An 18,062-nucleotide genomic window follows, 5' to 3' on the forward strand; every position below is an offset into this window, starting at 1 on the left:
GGGGCGCCTGGGTGGCTCAGTCAGTTGAGTGTCCACTTCAGCTCAGGTCATGATATCACAGTTTGTGGGTTTGAGCCCCGCGTCCAGCTCTGTGCTGAGAGCTCGGAGCCTGGAGCCTGCTTAGGATTCTGTGTCTCCCTCTCTCTGCCCCTCCCCCGCTCGTGCTCTCTCAAAAATAAATAAACGTTAAAAAAAATTTAAAATAACAATACCATTTATCTTAATTACATCAGCACCCCTTAAATTTGTGCTCATGCTGACTGCCTCACTCAGCTCACCCTAGTCCCAGCCCTGGAAGTAAACTGAAATAATTTTTCTAAACTTTTTCTAAAAGTTTCTAAAAAAGTTTCTAAAATTTTCTAAAAAATTCTAAAATTTTTCTGGTTACAGAACTGAATATTAGGTCAAAATTATTTTTAAAAGATTTACCCATGATCCCATTAAGTACTGAATTAGTATTAAAATATTAACAGTACCCCCATGTTATATTATCAAAAACTGGGATGTATATCAGAGAAACGGGAAACTGAAGTGTGCAGAACACCAATAAAGTAGAGTCAAAAAGAGGTATCATCCTTGACTTTGAGGATTAGAAAAGTATAGGCTAAACCTATATTTATAGCAGCATTATCTAGAGTAGTCAAATTATGGAAACAGCCTAAGTGTCTACTGGCTGGTAAGTGGATAAAAAAGATGTGTACACACACACACACACACACACACACAGAGGAATATTATTCATCCATAAAAAAAAAAGAATGAAATCTTGTCATTTGCAAGGACACAGATGGAGTTGGAGGGTATGATGCTAAGCAAAATGAGTCAGTCAGAGAGAGACAAATACCATACGATTTCACTCCTATGTTGAATTTAAGAAACAAATGAGCAAAGGAAAAAAAGAAAAAAATACAGGTTAAAGAATGCTTATGAAAAATGTAATGTAACCACTACTAGAATTTGTATACATATTTTTTCCAAAAATGCCGAAGACGATGAGTCAAGGAAGTACAACCTATGTAGCAAAAAAGAGAGAAACCAAGAAAGGCGACAGGGAAGCAATAAAACAAAAAGCATATAGGACGCCAACAAAAACACCAGCTGAAAGAAAGAAGTGGACTCCATGACTCTGCTGAAAGACAAGACTCTCAAGACTGGGTCCTAAAACAAGATACAAGTCTAAGCCATACATCAATTCTAAGACACGCCTGTTCTGCACTGCCATGGCTCCGACACGAGTCCGTCCCAGTCAGATTTAATCGGCGGCTTTTCCTTCTCAGCAGCACAGAGGATAACAGTGTGTTTTACTATTGATGGTGTTTGACGGTTGAGGAAATAGGGCGCACCTATAGGAAGTGACTCAACAAAGCTCTAAAATAAAGAGATGGTCAAGAACAGACCAGGATGTACAAATGAAACGCCAAATGGGAATAAATATTAACAGCTGGCTACTGACAGTCTGTCAATCTAAGTCGCCGGAGATCTTCAAAGATGACATGACAGAAGAGAACAGGAAGGGGAAGAGTGGCCCACCAGATGGCCAAGTCCAGTCCTTGGAATAGGTTTTGACACATGCTTCTGGTTCCTCACACAACACACAACAGCAGACAGAAGCACACAGGAAGAGGGAAAGCAGCTAGACATGTTTTAGACCAACTAGAAGCAGAAAGAAAGTAACTGAGGATTTAACTGTGGGCTTTAAGGTCTGACTACGGAACTCTTACTCCATCCTTGGCCTTGGGTTAAGCCTTGCTTGGAGTACTGAGAGCTGCAGTCCCCGGGCTGGGACTAAAAGGCCTCTCTAGCCAGAGGCCAGTGACAGATGATAGCACCTGTCCTTCCTGAAACACAGTGAATCATGCTTCTTACACTCAGTAAACCTAAAAGGGTTTTCCAGAATAGAGCAAGCTTGATATTTATGCACTTGAAGACAACATAGGGCACAATTTACAATGGAAAGCGAGGATGTTAGCATCAAACTGCTCTCTTTAGGGAGAATTTGCCACTCAAAAATTGTTTGGATACTTGTAACAACAACAAAAGAAGTCTGCCCACCTGAAATAGTCTACAGTGCTAGTTTTTCTTCCCCCCCGCCCCCACAGGACACTATTTGCTGGAGGAATTATCACATTTCTTTCTTGGCTTTTAATTTTTTTTAACATTTATTTATTGTTGAGAGACAGAGCACCAGCAGGGAGGGTCAGACAGAGAGGGAGACCCAGAATCCGAAGCAGGCTCCAGGCTCTGAGCTGTCAGCACAGAGCCAGACACAGGGCTCGAACCCACGAACCGTGAGATCATGACCTGAGCTGAAGTCGGACGCTTAACAGACTGAGCCACCCAGGCGCCTCTCCATTTTGGCTTTTAACCATAAAATGAAGGAAGGTGACCTATGTGGGGCACATTTTCCCCAGAAGCAGTAGGTGTCAGGAAAAAAGATGTAAGAGACAGAGACAACAAGGTGGAAAGAGAGGAACACCGGGAGTCTGAGGGCATCACTGGGAAAAAAAAAAGAAAAAGAAAAGAAAAAAAGCACAGCGGAAGGAAGGCCACCAGCCAGAGAGCCCAAGAAGGCTTTATGACAGTCTCACCTGTTTCACCCTTTATGCCAAACCCCAAAATGGAAAGACCAACTCACCAGGCTTCCTACTTGACAAGCCCTACAAATCTTTTAAAAGAATGATCAAGCTACTGGAAGGACAAGTTAAGGAAAGCACATTGAACCCTGCTCTGGTTCCCCTCTTCAATTACACATCTGTTGACCTCGTGCCCTGATTTATGTCCAAGGGCACATGGGTCACCCACCGCAATTCCCCGAGGCTCTGCCGTCACCTGCTGTGGCAGCCCTCACTCCAGCACCTTTTCCCAGCATGCGTTGCACAGGACATACTCTTCCCTGGCGCTGTCTGGTTACGGGGCTTTGCTCTGACTTTGAACCATGCTCCCTGGATCAGGACCTACAAGCAAGCAACTAACTAGAAGCACTGCCAGGCAGAGTACTCTGCACCCCAAACCTCTTCCAGGCTCCTGTTTCTCTCCCACATGGGCAACCCACCTAAAGCCCAGACCCCCAAGGAGCTCAGCCTCTTCCAGCTGTGAGTGGAGTCCTGCCTGCCTTTCAGAGAGGCATGCATCCAGACTGGGGGGAACAGAGGTTGCCCACCCCCGCCCCCATCAATCACGGTCTCCATCAAGCTATTCACGTCGGGTTAGTAGTCAGTCACCAGGGACAGAACTGCAGACACCTTGGCGGAAAAGGCAAGTCCCCATATTAATCTGAATGACAAACTTCTCCACAAAGGGACGTTAAATGAGACAGTTCAGGCCACTACATCTTAGGGACAACACCAGAGACGAGGTTAAGAGTCCACAATGCATAGAATACCAGAGTAATTTTGTATTTCAGTCGGTTGCTCCTGTGCTCAGTGGCTCGGCATTTTAGATAAAAGGAGCATTAAGGAGCAGCGTTTGGGGACCAAGGCTCCAAAGCCAACATATTCCCCCAGAAGATGCAATGAAATACTACGGAAGATGAAATGCTACAAGGCCACCAACTAATTTTGGATTCAGAAAAGGGGCAGAAGAAATAAAGCAGCGCAGAGGTCAGGAAGCAAAGGGGCTTGAACCAAGCCCAGTGCCTCTACTTAGTATGCTGTGGGTCGTCTCGTCCCTGCCCGTCCAACATTTACAGAAAACCCTGACAGAGTTTCGCTTTAATGAGATTTTGATTTCCATCCACCCAGGCTGGCACTCCTTACGTATATTATGTCATTATGGTTTTTTTTTTTTTTTAACTTTTTAACGTTTATTTTATTTTTGAGACAGAAAGAGACAGAGTATGAGTGTGGGAGGGTCAGAGAGAGAGGGAGACACAGACTCTGAAACAGGCTCCAGGCTCTGAGCTGTCAGCACAGAGCCCGATGCAGGGCTCGAACCCAAGGACTGTGAGATCATGACCTGAGCCAAAGTCGGCCGCTTACCCGACAGAGCCACCCAGGTGCCCCTAGCCATTAATGTTTTTATCAGGGGCAGTCAGGCTGCTAAAACTACTATCAACCTCAAGAGCCCCGAGATTCCAAACAAAGGTACTTTGTGGTGACGCCACTCCCGCTGCCACATTCCCTAATTCTACTAGTGTGAGATTCTGGAATTCCCTTTAACTGCAGGCAAGCATGATGCTTTGGATGCAGGAAGGAATTCAATTATCCCCCCAGTGTGTGGCATGGACTGAAAAGACACGCAGGATGTTTTAAAACTCAGCTGCTGTTATATGCAATGTAATTTTTAAAAGGGTTAAAAGTGAAAAGAGAGGTGCCTGGATGGTTCAGTCGGTTGAGCATCCGACTCTTGGTTTTGACTCAGGTCATGATCTCAGGGTCAGGGATTTGAGACCCACAGCAGGCTCTGCACTGTTAGTGCAGAGGCTGCTTGGGATTCTCTCTCTCTGCCTCTTTCTCGCTCTTTCTCTTTCCCCTCACTTTCTGCTTCTCTCCAACTTATGCTGTCTCTCTCAAAATAAATACATAAACATTTTAAAACATTTTTTAAAAAATGGTTAAAAGGAGAGGAGGGGATGGGGGATGGGTGAAGTGGGTGAAGGAGATAAAGATGTACAAATTTCCAGTTATAAAATAAATAAGTCACAGAGATGAAAAGTACAGCACAGGGAATACAGTCGATCGTAACACACTCACTGTGTTTTATGCATTTTGTATTTGTGCATTTGTGCACTTGTGCATTTTGTAATGTATGTATAATTGCGGAATCACTATGTTGTACACCGGAAACTAATTCATTATAGGTCAACAGGTCAACTATACTCAATTAAAAATAAAAATGAGGAAAGGAAGAACTAGAGAATATTAGTGATCAGTAAGTCTGTGGACTATCACTGGACAAACATGTCTTTAACATGAATATAATAAATATAACGACAACAAAAAAAAGTAGCTGAAAGCAAGGGAGGATGGGTAGTCAAATGGGGCAGGGCGTGGGAACAGGCAGGGAAGACACACAGGAGGTAACACTGTACAAGACACAATTTCAGTGGGGCGCCTGGGTGGCTTAGTCAGTTAAGTGTCCGACTTTCGCTTAGGTCATGATCTCGCAGTTTCGTGGGTTCGAGCCCCGCATCGGGCTCTGTGCTGACTGCCAGCTCAGAGCCTGGAGCCAATTTCAGAGTCTGTATCTCCCTCTCTCTCTGACCCTCCCCTGCTCACGCTGTCTCTCTCTCTCTCCTAGAAATAAATAAAAAAAAATATTTTAAAAAAATATTAAAAAAGACACAACTTCAGAGACACTGCTTGGGCCTTCCAGGTAATTTCCATTTCTATCTGTTATCACATCTGAAATTCCACCTTGAGCTTTGTCCCTCCAACCCCCTAAATCAGGAAAAAAAATTAGAAATCTGAAACTAGCCCTGAAGAAAGATGTTAAGGGATTAATTTTAGGAAGAACAAAATGGCGCAAGTTTATATTTACCAGTGAAACATTCTTGCGCGTGCCCATTAGGTTCCAAAGGCCGGAAGCTATGATATACTGTGGGAAAGATCAAGGGCACCTTGAATAGCCTCCAGTATGACTCAGAATCTGTGTCCAAGCCTCAACGGGGTCACCGAGACTCCGTCCAGATCAGGAAATGTCAAGGAGTCTCACAGGGGCTTCAGCATTACAGTTCCATTTTTCAAGTTGAGACGAAAGGGAAAGACAGAAAAGCAGGCTTGGGCACCTTTACTCCGTGCCTGAATACACACACATCGTCTCTTAGGCTGGACTGAGCCAGAAACTTTTTGTTATGAAGGATATTAATAGAATAATTGGCAAAATTTAGTAAGGGAATAGGATTGTACTCATGTTAACTTATGGATTTTGAGCACTGTGCTGTCATCGTATTGGAGACATTATATAAAGGATGTTATATAGTCCTTTTTTTTAATGAAGAAAATAGACACTAAAGCAGATGAGAGTAAAGCTATCACGTCTGCAATTTATTCTGAAGTGGTTAGACAATTACAATATGCTATATAGAGAGAGGGGGAAGATGATAAAGCAAATGTCACAAAATGTTACTAATTGGGGAATTCGAAGATGGATATAGGAGAATTTTTTCCGTACTATTCTTGTAATTTTCTGAAAGTCTGAAATTATTAAAGAGAAAAGTAAAGAGGGGCGCCTGGGTGTGACTCAGGTCATGATCTTGAAGTTCATGGGTTCGAGCCCTACACTGGGCTCTGTGCTGACAGACTGGAGCCTGCTTTGGATTCTATGTCCCTCTCTCTCTCTGCTGCTCCCCCAAATAAAAAGTAAAGAAAACAAAATACCTATCAGTGACACAGTTGTGATGTGAGCAAGACAGTGTCTCTGGCCCCCACTTGGGGTCCCCAGAGCCCGCTGGTGGTCTGTCCTGAACTGAATAAAGAACCACAGGCATCTGCCAAACTGCAGAGCACCTGTTCCTCGCCTCAGTTCTGCTACTTAGCTGGGTGGCCATGGGCAAGTCATTTACCTGCTACGAGCCTCAGCATCTCATCCAAATGATGGGCATGATTCATCTAGTCTGTGAAGATTTCAAAAAATGTGTATCAGAGGCCAAATACTAGCAGGATCAGAGCTCAGTAAATGATGGTGGATATGACAGAAACTTCTTTGGGGGCGCTGGGTGGCTCAGTCAGTTAAGTGTCTGACTTCAGCTCAGGTCACGATCTCACAGTCCGTGGGTTCGAGCCCCGCGTCGAGCTCTGTGCTGACAGCTCAGAGCCTGGAGCCTGCTTCAGATTCTGTGTCTTCCTCTCTCTCTGCCCCTCCCCCGCTCGCCCTCGGTGTCTGTCTCTCAAAATAAAATAAAGACATAAAAAAAAAAAAAAAAAAAAAGAAACTTCTCTGAAAAACCAACATCCCTCTCAACCTCAGTGACACGGAGGGCAAAGAAGACTTGAGAACATCATGAATTACAAACTATTGCTCATACCCTAGCTTCTCTTCATCACCTAAGTTGCCTCATTTCCTCATTAAGTGAGCCCTGGGCCACAAAGCTCAAAGAGGTTTCTGTTGGGTCTCTTCATTCTAATACTTTATAATTATATACGACATGAGCAGCCTCAGCGATGTTCACCTTTATCACTGAATTTAATCTTCACTAATACCTTCATATCTGCTTATCGATTAAACACTCCTCCCAAAGGATTGGACATCTTAAGGGAGTGCATTATTATCCCCAGCTTCTTGATAAAGAATTAGAAATATGTCTGGCATGTATTCCAGAGAAAGGTGCACACAGGTTCACGAGGGGACATGCAGGGGGAATGCGCACCGAGCAAGGCAAGCCGCACAGAGCGCAGGAAGCGTGTCCTGCATGGGAGCGTTGCACCAAGCACAGGTGCAGTTAGAAAAACGGGCTGTTTGGCAATGTATCTCAAAAGCAGAGCACTGAGTGCCAAGTCACACATGGAATGAGATGCAAAGCGTGACACCAGCAAGTCTAAAAGGAGTTCTGTAGTATTCATGCAAACACGCTGGTTAAAAGTTTCATGGGATATGACAGTTCTAACTGGTCAAAGAAAAATATACCCCAAATCTGGGTAGAGAAGAAGGAAGGGACAAATGAAGAAGCAGATGGAATAAAAGGGTAGACAGATGGGGCACCTGAGTGGCTCAGTCAGTTAAGTGTCCAACTTCAGTCATAAACTTAAGTTTCATGATCTTAAGGTTCCTGAGTTCGAGCCCAGCATCGGGCTCTCTGCTGTCAGCACAGAGCCTGCTTCAGATCTTCTGTCTCCCTCTCTCTCTCTGCACCTCCTCTGCTCATGCTTTCATGCTTTCTCTCTCAAGAAAATAAATAAAAGCATTAAAAAAAAAAAAGAGGATAGACAGATGGAAGATGGATAGATGATGGATTCAAAGGAGGAAGGCCATGGGGAGGAAATACACACACACACACACACACACACACACACACACACACACACACACAGAGTACTCACTCACGATCACCACAGAGCCCGCCGCAAGGTCTTACCTGAGGCCCCCGGCTTGTGGCTGGACTGGCCCACCTGGTGTACACTCTGCTGGAGCAAGTGGAGGCACTCCCCGAGGCAGCTGAGGGTGGCGGCGGAGGTAGCTTTCAGAAGCAGCAGGTCCTGGTCCAAGGCAGTGAGGGGGCCAGACCCTGGCAGAGACTCAATGGCGTGCACAAGGTTCTTCTGCTGTCCTTCCACCTGGTTCATCATCTGCAAAACAGGAAGAGACGGCATGGAGGTGAGAGTGAACAGTCCACCTCTCAACAGGCTTGGGGTAGGGGGCAGCTCTTCAACCAGAGGACTGCACAACACAGGGAAGTGGGGAGAGGAAGCAGGAACTGTCCCCCGATCCCAGACCGCAAGTGACAGGAGAGTCAGCTCAGAGGGTTCAGGACACAGTAGTCCTCTGATGATGTGGGCTGGTGTCAAGCTAAAAGGGCCCCTTAGGGCCAGCTGCATGTATCATTTAACTGATCCTCTGCAGGTAAGTCAACAATAAATACATTAAGGACAGAAGTCCCTGGGGCCACCGGTAAGGTTCCTGAAATCCAAAAGGTCAGCTGAGATAGTGGACATCGTGGCTTTGCCTGGGAGCTGGGCTGTGCTTTGCTTTTCCTTCCAGCTCCGGTGCCCATGTCCTTGGCAATCTTTTTGAAGTTCAAGAAACAGAAGTGAAATTTTAGGCTGGCATAGGTATGAGTGAGATCACAGTCAAGCCAGCACACAACCACACCGCCCCCAAAGTGCCAAATCAGATGAGACTTTCTCTCTCAACACCGTGTGAGACCCGAGGAGGCAGAGAAAACCCAGGACCTCTAGAACCAGTCCTCTGTCACAGCTGAAGCCGGGACAACCAGAAAGAACCCTATTTTGTGTCCTGGACTCAATTCATAAGCTGCAGATAACCCAGAGTCTAACTGCATCTTTGAATTGACAAATCAAGGAGAAAGGAGGTCATGAACTAGAAAAGAAACTTGACTGGTCAGCTCGCGAGGTTCATGGCCCTCACGTTCCACAACGTTCCCAACAAGATGACGAGCATCAAGTACACATCTAGCCAACACTCAGTCGCTCTAAGAAGTGGGGGAGGCGGGAGCAGCCCCTACTCAGCATCAGCATCAGAGGCTACAACCAACTGCTGGTTGCTAGACTCTGGTCCACTGTTCTTTCGGCACCCCCACCCCCACACCAACAACAACCATCCTTAATTTGAAGCCATAACTCGCTTTGTCGCTGCCTTCACTGGAGGATCCTTGCTTTAGCGTCATGTCGTCATCAGGTGGGGAGAGGCAATAGTTCTTTTAAGGGCCACTGGACTTGGACATGAAACTCATTCTGTGCTAAGCCTTCTTTTTCTATTTCTTTTTGAAAACAGATACCTGCCAGTTTCTATCATTCCAATAGTCATCTGCTTTCAACACAAACAAAAACAAAACAAAACAAAACCACCAACTCGTCCATTGCAGTCCTACTTTCTAAAATAGGTGTCATTACTTGAAAAGATATTTTTTTCCCTAAATCATTGTTAAGCCTCTTGCACAGACATGACTTGGAGTTGTGAATATGCATGCCAATCCTTGGGCCATGCAAATTATTTTTCTGCAGATTACAGAGGTTATACCTGGCTGTTCTGGCTCCTATAAAAAAAGTGCCTGGGGCACGATAGGGGTTCAGTAAGTATGTCTGCCTTCAGGTCTTTACTTAAAAGCCACCTTCCTCAGCAAAGCTTCTTGAACAACATTATTATTTCTTTTTTGAGAGAGAGAGAGAGCGAGCAAGTGAGTGAGGGGCAGAGAGAAAGAGAGGGAGGGAAGGAGAGAGAGAGCAGCAGGACTCACTTGAAGCAGGGCTCGAGCTCACCTGATACGGGACTTGAACTCATAAACCCGTGAGATCATGACCTGAGCCAAAGTCAGATGTTTAATGACTGAGCCACCCAGGTGCCCTTTAACCACTTTATTTGTTTGTTTATATGTTTACTTATTATTGGGACAGAGAAGAACAGAGCATGAACGGGGGAGGGGCAGAGAGAGAGGGAGACACAGAATCTGAAGCAGGCTTCTGGCTCTGAGCTGTCGGCACAGAGATCATGAGATCATGACCTGAGCCAAAGTTGGACACTTAATCGACTGAGCCACCCAGGTGCCCCAACCCACATTACTTAAAACTGTATTTCCAGGGGTGCCTGGGAATACATGATCTCACAGTTCGCGGATTCGAGTCCCGCATTGGGCTCTGTGCTGACAGCTAGCTCAGAGCCTAGAGCCTGTTTCAGATTCTGTGTTTTTTTCTTTCTCTGACCCTCCCCTGCTCACGCTGTCTCTCTCTCTCATTCTCTCAGAAATAAATTTAAAAAAAAACATTAAAACTGTATTTCCAGGGGCAGCTGGCTGACTCAGTTGGTGGAGCATATGATTCTTGATCTCAGTGTTGTCAGTTTGAGCCTCACACTGGGTTTAGAGATTACTTAAAAATAAAATCTTAAAAAAACAAACAAACACAAAAACCCTGTACCTCCAGACCAACCCTTGGCATCCCCTCTCCCTACAAATTTTTCTCCATAGCACTTACCACCTTCCAACCTGACTTATAATTTACTTATTTATTTTGCTCATATGTGGTAGTGTGAAAGCAGGGCCCATCATCTCTGTGCTGTTCAAGGATATATTCCAAGTACAGTAAAATATCTGTGGAATGTATAAATGAATCCCTAGTCTCTCGCTTCTCAGAGGTGCAAAAGAACTGACTTTTGACCCAAAGTCTACAAAAATCATTATACGCTATTAACATAACACGGCTGAAGCTTTAATGAAGAATAATACCTCCACTATCAGTTTAGGTTCACCAAGAAATACTACCAACTGGTTAAATTTAACTTTGCACTAGATAAAATGTTTATGTATTCTCTGACAGTTCTATATATAGCACTAACAGCAGATTTTGAGCTATTTGTTGTAGTCAACATTTCTGCAAATTCCTACCATAAAACCTTGTCTTAGAAAAATAATGTGTCGGAAGGGAAGAAAATGTAATGAAGAAACATGATAAATTATGTTCTTGACTATTATGGATGATACCATAAGGCTCAAGAGAAAAGGGGAGTCAAATCAAGCCATTAACGATATGGGATCCATTTGTTTGTAATCAATAAAAAGAAACGTATTCCAATTTTACAGTATAGAATAAAATGTAAGATAAATCTCAGGTAATAAAAACACAGAACCGACTTCTAGAATCTTCTACTCCATTTCAACAGAGACACATGCCCAGAAATGGAATGTGCTCTCTGAAAAGCATTTACCAGAACTGAGAGTCTATCACCACTGCCAGAGGCAGGACAGTCTGTTGGAGGGGCACCTGAACCAGCAGTGGGGTAAACTTGACACTCAGAATGATTTGAGAGCTACCAGCACTGGGGGGCGGGGGGAGGGATGGGAGGGATGCTAAATGCCCCACAGGTCAGGGCAGAGTCTCATAAAATAAGACCCGTCTTGCTCAAAATGCCAAGACTGCCCCACTGAGTCACCCTCTGCTAGAAATATATCAATAACCAGGAACTTGATGGGTTCCAACATTTTGGGGGGTAAACTAAGCCTAGCACAGTACTTGACACACACGAGATGTTTCCTAAAGATTCATCTTTGCCCCTAGGGTGCCTGGGTGGCTCAGTCGGTTAAGTGTCCAACTTCGGCTCAGGTCATGATCTCGTGGTTTGTGAGTTCAAGCCCTGTATCGGGCTCTGGGCTGACAGCTGGGAGTCTGGAGCCTGTTTCAGAATCTGTGTCTCTCTCACTCTCTGTCCCTCCCCAACTCACACTCTGTCTCTCTCTCTCAAAAATAAATTAAAACCTTAAAAAAAAAAGATTCATCTTGGCCCCCTTTTCCATGTGATGCAAACCAGAACTGTTTTTAATGACACAGCTTATGTCATCTTCACCTTACATTAGTTTCATCAGGCTCCAAAAGAAATTGAAAGAAGCTGCAAACAAAGGTGGGATTCCCAGCCTTGTGATATAACTGTATATTACAGTTATTATGGTTCCAACATTTCTAAGCCCTGGAGGCACTGATGAAGAATTGTCTTGGGAAGAACAAGCTTTAGCTTTTTCCACATCTAATTTTATTTTATTTTATTTTAAATGTTTTATTTATTTCTAGGAGAGAGAGAGAGAGAGAGAGAGCGAGCGTGAGCAGGGGAGGGTCAGAGAGAGAGGGAGTCACAGACTCTGAAACAGGGTCCAGGCTCTGAGGTGGCAGTCAGCACAGAGCCCGACGCAGGGCTCGAACCCACGAACCGCGAGATCATGACCTAAGAGAAAGTCAGACGCTTAACCAACTAAGCCACCCAGGAGCCCCTTTCCACATCTAATTTTAATCAGGGGCACCTATGAGAAGACGGCTGTGGCACTTAAAAGCTGTACTCAACAATACCAACAGCAAATTCTTTAAAGCACTCCCTCTCTCCTTCAAGGTTCCTACAGGCTCATCAACAGATGAACAAAGCACAAGCATCAACAAGCAGGTGCACCTCCTGCTACGAACCTTTGAACCATTTACCTTAATTACGTAAGTCTCACCTCAGAGCCGTTAACACTTTTTCTGAAGCACATCAACGTTAATCATTCGTGGTCTTTAAAAACAAAACCAAAACACACAAGTTTCATTTCCTTCTGGCACTCCAGAACCCGGGGCATCACCTTCTTGTAACACAGGTGGATATGGGACTCCAAATGAAATTTCAGAGACCCACACCTGAAAATGTCAGCTCCGAGGTTGTAAAATCAACCATATGTAGGTCACACTGAACTTCACAGATAGGCAAACTTCACAGATAAGCAAACTTCACAGGGAGGGGAGGAAATGCTATGACCCATTTTTCATAGCACATATAATGGTATATGTGTGCTACAAAATCAAATCATAGGAGTTAATGCTAATAAAACCAGTGGCTGCAGACTTTATTGCTTTATTCCAATAAAGCTGTGTAAGAAGAGATTTCAAAACGGAGTCAGCAAGCCTAGCAAAGAAAGTCTCTTCTCAAACAGGGTCAGGGGACCATCGGGGGGAGGAATTTATGTGCATCCTAGAACCCATGAACTTGTCTTCCAGCTGCGAGCCTGCAGCCTGGACTGAACTCCCTCCTCCCCCTGAGGCCTGAATCACTGGCATTCTTCACTTGGAAAGGAGCCAGGAAGATCCAACACAGGGCTCAATCCCTCATTCGCATATGACCCCCACCGATCCCAGTTAACCTAGTTTCAATCCATGTTTTGTACAGAGGATCGAAAAGAGAGCTGCACTCAACCTTCTGCCTTTATCCACCCCATCTCTGTCTCCCTTGAAACAAGAGTCAGGTTACCACCTGAACTGTGTCTCCTGAACTGCAATTCTAATTACCCTAATAAATGCCTGGTGACTTCAATTTTTAATGAATTCTTTCTTGGTCGACAGCTGAAACCACGATAAAGAGACTAACACTAACACTAACACTAACACCTAACACCCAGCTCAACAGGTTTAAGATGGGTCTGTCTAGACCTGAAGGGGGCAGGGGGGAACAGGGGCTTCAAGTGCCTTGATTGCTTCAGACTGTTCAGAGCTGCAAACTCTGGGGCAGGTTTGGAGAGAGATGCCCGACTGGCAGGATATCAGTGAACACCAGAGGAGTCACTAACCCATTAATAATCAAAGGATCAGCATCGGGCACCTCCCAAACGTGGGCTCCCCATCCTAAAGTCACCAGGGCCCCCCTATGTGGTTGGCAGAGCCCCCCGCCCGGGCTTACAGATTCCTGGCACCTTCAGGAACTCAATCTGTCAGGCTTGGAAGTAAACCAGATAATTTGATGCCAACTTCAAGGTGGCCTTGGTTTAGCGTTTATCCTTCACCTGATGGAATTCAAAGCTATTTTTAAGTCTCCCCTCTGGGTCAGAGATCAGTCCTTGGCAGACTTAGATACTTCTTCTCTTGGCTAAAGCCCTCAGCTAAGGTTCATAGCCATGCTCCAAGAATCTTTAGAACACACACACACACACACACACACAGATCTTACTGCCTCCATGAACACATGTTTACTATTCCACTGCCCTCATTAGCATTACTCTAATATTCCAAGAGACTCCCACCCCAAAAATGGTTTGATAGCTCATTACAGAAGCTTCCTGAAATGTCTATCAATCCTGTAAAGGAAACCATGGACAGTGTGTATCCTAAAATCCTTTGAATGCCTTGCCTCAAAATCATTGCCTAGTTTTTCCCGCAAACCCTGAATTGTTGTATCTTGATCTGCACCTAACAGGAATCGAGCTTCTATATCGTAAACCTGAAGTTATCAAACTCTGCCTTTGCCCTCCCCGCTCAGAGTCACCGACCATGCCCTGGGGATGCGGTGCTCTTCCTTACGGTGGTAACTAATAAAGGTCATTTTGCCTTGTCAACAGCTTGTGTTGTTGATATTTGGAGAGCTGGCATTCCAATCTCCAAAGACCTCCTCTGAATTCCTGAGTGTTGGAGCACAGTAATCTTGGCCTCACACCTAACAATCCCTCCTCCTTGCTGACTTTTCTACCCAACATCCAACCTTCCTTCCTCTTTCTGAGCTGCGTCTCCTGTTCTCTCTTGGCACAGCATCAATCCAGAATGATAAATTACCAAGAGTCTCCTTTAGGCAGAGTCCTGGTCCCTCCAGGATGCCTCTCTCTATATACATCCAAACCCAGTCCTAAACACCTTGTAGACCCCCCAACGTCTCTCAAGGCTTATTATGTGAGCAGAGAAAGAAAACCCCATCTAGTGGACAAATGGTACCAAATCCACATCTCCCAGCAGGGGTCAGAGAGCTGAGAGTGGCCATAAGGGACAAAGATAAATGAGAGGAACTGGGGTCCATCTCCAATGTCGGGAGGCTGCTGGCTACACAGATGAGGTTACAAACAAAGAAGAAAGTTAAGAAAACACAGGATGAGAATGGAGAAACCAGTGTTAGGAACATAATGCTCTAGAATATAAACCAAAGGAAAGAGAAGAAAATATCTCCAAACAAACTGACCATTAGATCTCTGATGGCCTTACTGCAGGGGTCAGCAAACCCCTGTAAAAGGCCATGTAGTAAATTTTTTAGGTCTTTGGAACCATTAGGTGTCTGCGACCAAACACTAGCTCTACCACTGCGGTGTGAAAGCCGTCAGACCAGGTGCACGGAGATGACCGTGGCGGCTTGTTCAATAAAACCAATATCTGATCCATCTCAGTTTGGGCAGCAGATAGTTATTTTTCTCATTCAAGTTGTGATCTTACTGTTTCCTGGTAAGATGGTGACTTTCTATTGTACCCTGGACATCCTGGCTATCGTTGTTAGGAGATTTTAAGCTCGATTTGAATTTTTTTTCTTTGTAGGCTATCAAGTTTATATTTAGTGCACAGGCCTCTGGCTTCAATAATGATCTAATTTCAGAGCCTCTGTGGTGCTATTTTGATCAGCTTGGTTTATCTCCTGCCTCAAGGGCCTCCACTGGTCCCCACTGGTATGGAGAGAACAGAAGGAGGGTCCCCAGACCTGGTGCCTCCAGAGGAGAGAAAGCATCTTTGGCTTTCTCAACGGGTGCTTGTTCTGGAAGGATCTCCCCTTGCCCTCAGCTCTGGGTGGTAGAGGGGAGAATCGGGCCTGGAGTCGTGGTTTTGCCTCAGGTCATAAAAGTCTGTCCTCTTTGCAAAGGTGTGAAAAGTGCAGACATCCTGTTTTCACTTCCAAGTTGAGGGCCGCCTTGTAAGCAGATCTATCCCCAAATGGCCAAATGGAAGCACTATCCATCCATCTTTTTGGTAACAGAGGCTACTCTTCCTTTTAGAAAATTGACAGGAGAGAAGCATTCATCATTTCTAGGTTTTTATCTACTTTCCGGATTCATACCCACTTTGCTTTGGGCTTCATGACCATCACTACATAACTTAAGCCATAGCTCAGATTTCTCCATCCACCTTGTCCCTGGGAGGCAGGATGGGCTAATGGCATTCTTAAATTCAACATTTTGACATTTGGCCTTTATCATATGAGATGAGGGGGACAGAAACCAAAGACAAGAGTGGTTGAAAGACCAGGGAGTCCTGGGTATCTCTGCCCATTGAACATCAGGCTCTTGATGTTGGCTCAGGTCGTGATCTCACAGTTCGTGGGATCAAGCCCCACATCAGGGTCTGTGCTGACAGTGCAGAGCCTGCTTGGGATTCTCTCTGCCCCTCCCCTGCTCATGCCTGCTCTCTCTAAAAATAAATAAATATGAAGAACATTTTAAAAAAATAATAAAAGAGTGGTTGAAAGACCAATCCAGAGACAAAGGAGATGCAGAGTCTGTTTTGGTTCCTCTGAAACTTCAGTAAGTATATGATTGCTATCAAGAAGTTTCAGTGCCATTTATAAATGAGCCCATGCTGGGCAAGAGCAGAAGGCAAAGGCAAAATTCTGAAATGTACACACACACATGCAAACACTCTCTGAAGATGTGGAATGAGTCTGCTCTATTTCTTAAAAGCAGATTCCTTTCTGTCCTATCTTCCACCTTTGGCTTTTCTACAATAATTTCCTCACCAGCCCCAATAATAACTCCACACTGCACACACATGAAATGCATAGTTTATTGTTACAAACTCCTATAAAGCAAATCCTACTGAGATGTTCAAGAAATAAGAGATAACAGCATTCACAGCCGAGTGAATCCTAAGGTCTCATCGGTCTGTCGCTTTCATTTCTCCACCAGGAAACTGGAGAAAACCTCCAGAGAGGCCAGGTGTCCTAGCTGAGGTCATGTGTCACGGCTGTCCCCACCTGCCACTACCCTCTACCCTAGAAGACTGTATATTTCCTGTTTATTTCTTCCTCTTCCTTTCTCATATTCCGGAAGCAAAATACTACCTCCTGCCTCAGAAAACAAGGATGACGAATTTTCTTCCACAGTTTCTTCCTCACCTCACCCTTTCTCACTGCCTAGAAACAACCTGGTTTTTGTTTATTGTTTTTGTTTTGCTTTTTGCTTTTTTTCCTGATAGCAAAAGGCTGGTTCACTCCATCAGCCACCATCCCAACAAAATCAGTGAAAACAGTTACAAAGAAGGAAGTAAAAATTACCTATAATCCCACTTCCTAGAAATAAGTAAAAGCACTGTTAACATTCTGATATTAGTCTGAGTCTCTAACTTATGCATGCATACACAATTATTTTATTTTAAAAGGATCATCCTTTATAAATAGTTTTGTAACTTTTTATACTTAGAACACATCATCTGCGATGCCCAGAAATGACTTAAAAACAATCTGAGATTTTTGGGGGACAGGGGAATAGGAAGGAGTAAGGATAGGACAGTATTGGCTTTGGGGGTGCAGAAGTTGTTGATGGGGACCTCAAGGTTCAATACTGTCTTCGCTAATGTTTTATGTTTAAGATTTCTCCTATTGTTAATAGGTTTTTCTTAAATAGGAGGAAAATACATTGTTATGGGTTGAATTGTGTCTTCCTCCCAAATTCGTATGTTGATGTCCTAACCTCAGTACCTCTAATGTGGCCTTATATGGACACTGGCTCTTTATAGGGAAATTAAGTTAAAATGATAACATTAGAGGGAACTGGGATCCAATATGACTGGGGTCCTTACAAAAAGGGGAAATTTAGACCCCGAAATACACATGATGAAGCCCCAGAGAAGACGTCCATCAAAAAACCTAGGAGACAGACGCGTACAGATCCTTTCCTCCTAGACGTCAGCAGACACCCAGCCTGCCAACCCCTTGATTTTGGACTTCTGGCTTCCAGAATAGAAATTTCTGTTGTTTAAACCACTGGGTTTGTGGTACTTTGTTACCGAGGCCTTGGAAGAGTAACACACACATCGTAGATATCTTTCCACAACAATAAGGACACCTCATTTTTTTTTAAGAAAATCTTAAAGACTTTATTTAAATGTATATTACTGTAATCTCCATTCCTAGTCTCTTATGTGTCAAAGTACTTTACAGACATGAACTTACAATAGTAATAAATGATGCCATAAAATGTATAA

The 18,062-nt window shown here is 44.4% G+C and overlaps 1 protein-coding gene across 2 annotated transcripts in view; it reads right to left on the reverse strand.

Moving 5' to 3' along the window:
- Positions 1-18,062, reverse strand: part of OSBPL10 (oxysterol binding protein like 10) — a 299,853-nt gene that overhangs the window by 71,033 nt on the left and 210,758 nt on the right. For both annotated transcript variants that reach the window (XM_039249825.1, XM_039249824.1), the window contains one exon: positions 8,012-8,222. In XM_039249825.1, coding sequence (XP_039105756.1) covers positions 8,012-8,222 — 211 coding nt within the window. The remainder of the gene's footprint in view (positions 1-8,011; positions 8,223-18,062) is intronic.

This window comes from Hyaena hyaena, unplaced genomic scaffold, assembly GCF_003009895.1.
Source record: "Hyaena hyaena isolate Hyena2069 unplaced genomic scaffold, ASM300989v1 scaffold_350, whole genome shotgun sequence".
NCBI lineage: Eukaryota > Metazoa > Chordata > Mammalia > Carnivora > Hyaenidae > Hyaena > Hyaena hyaena.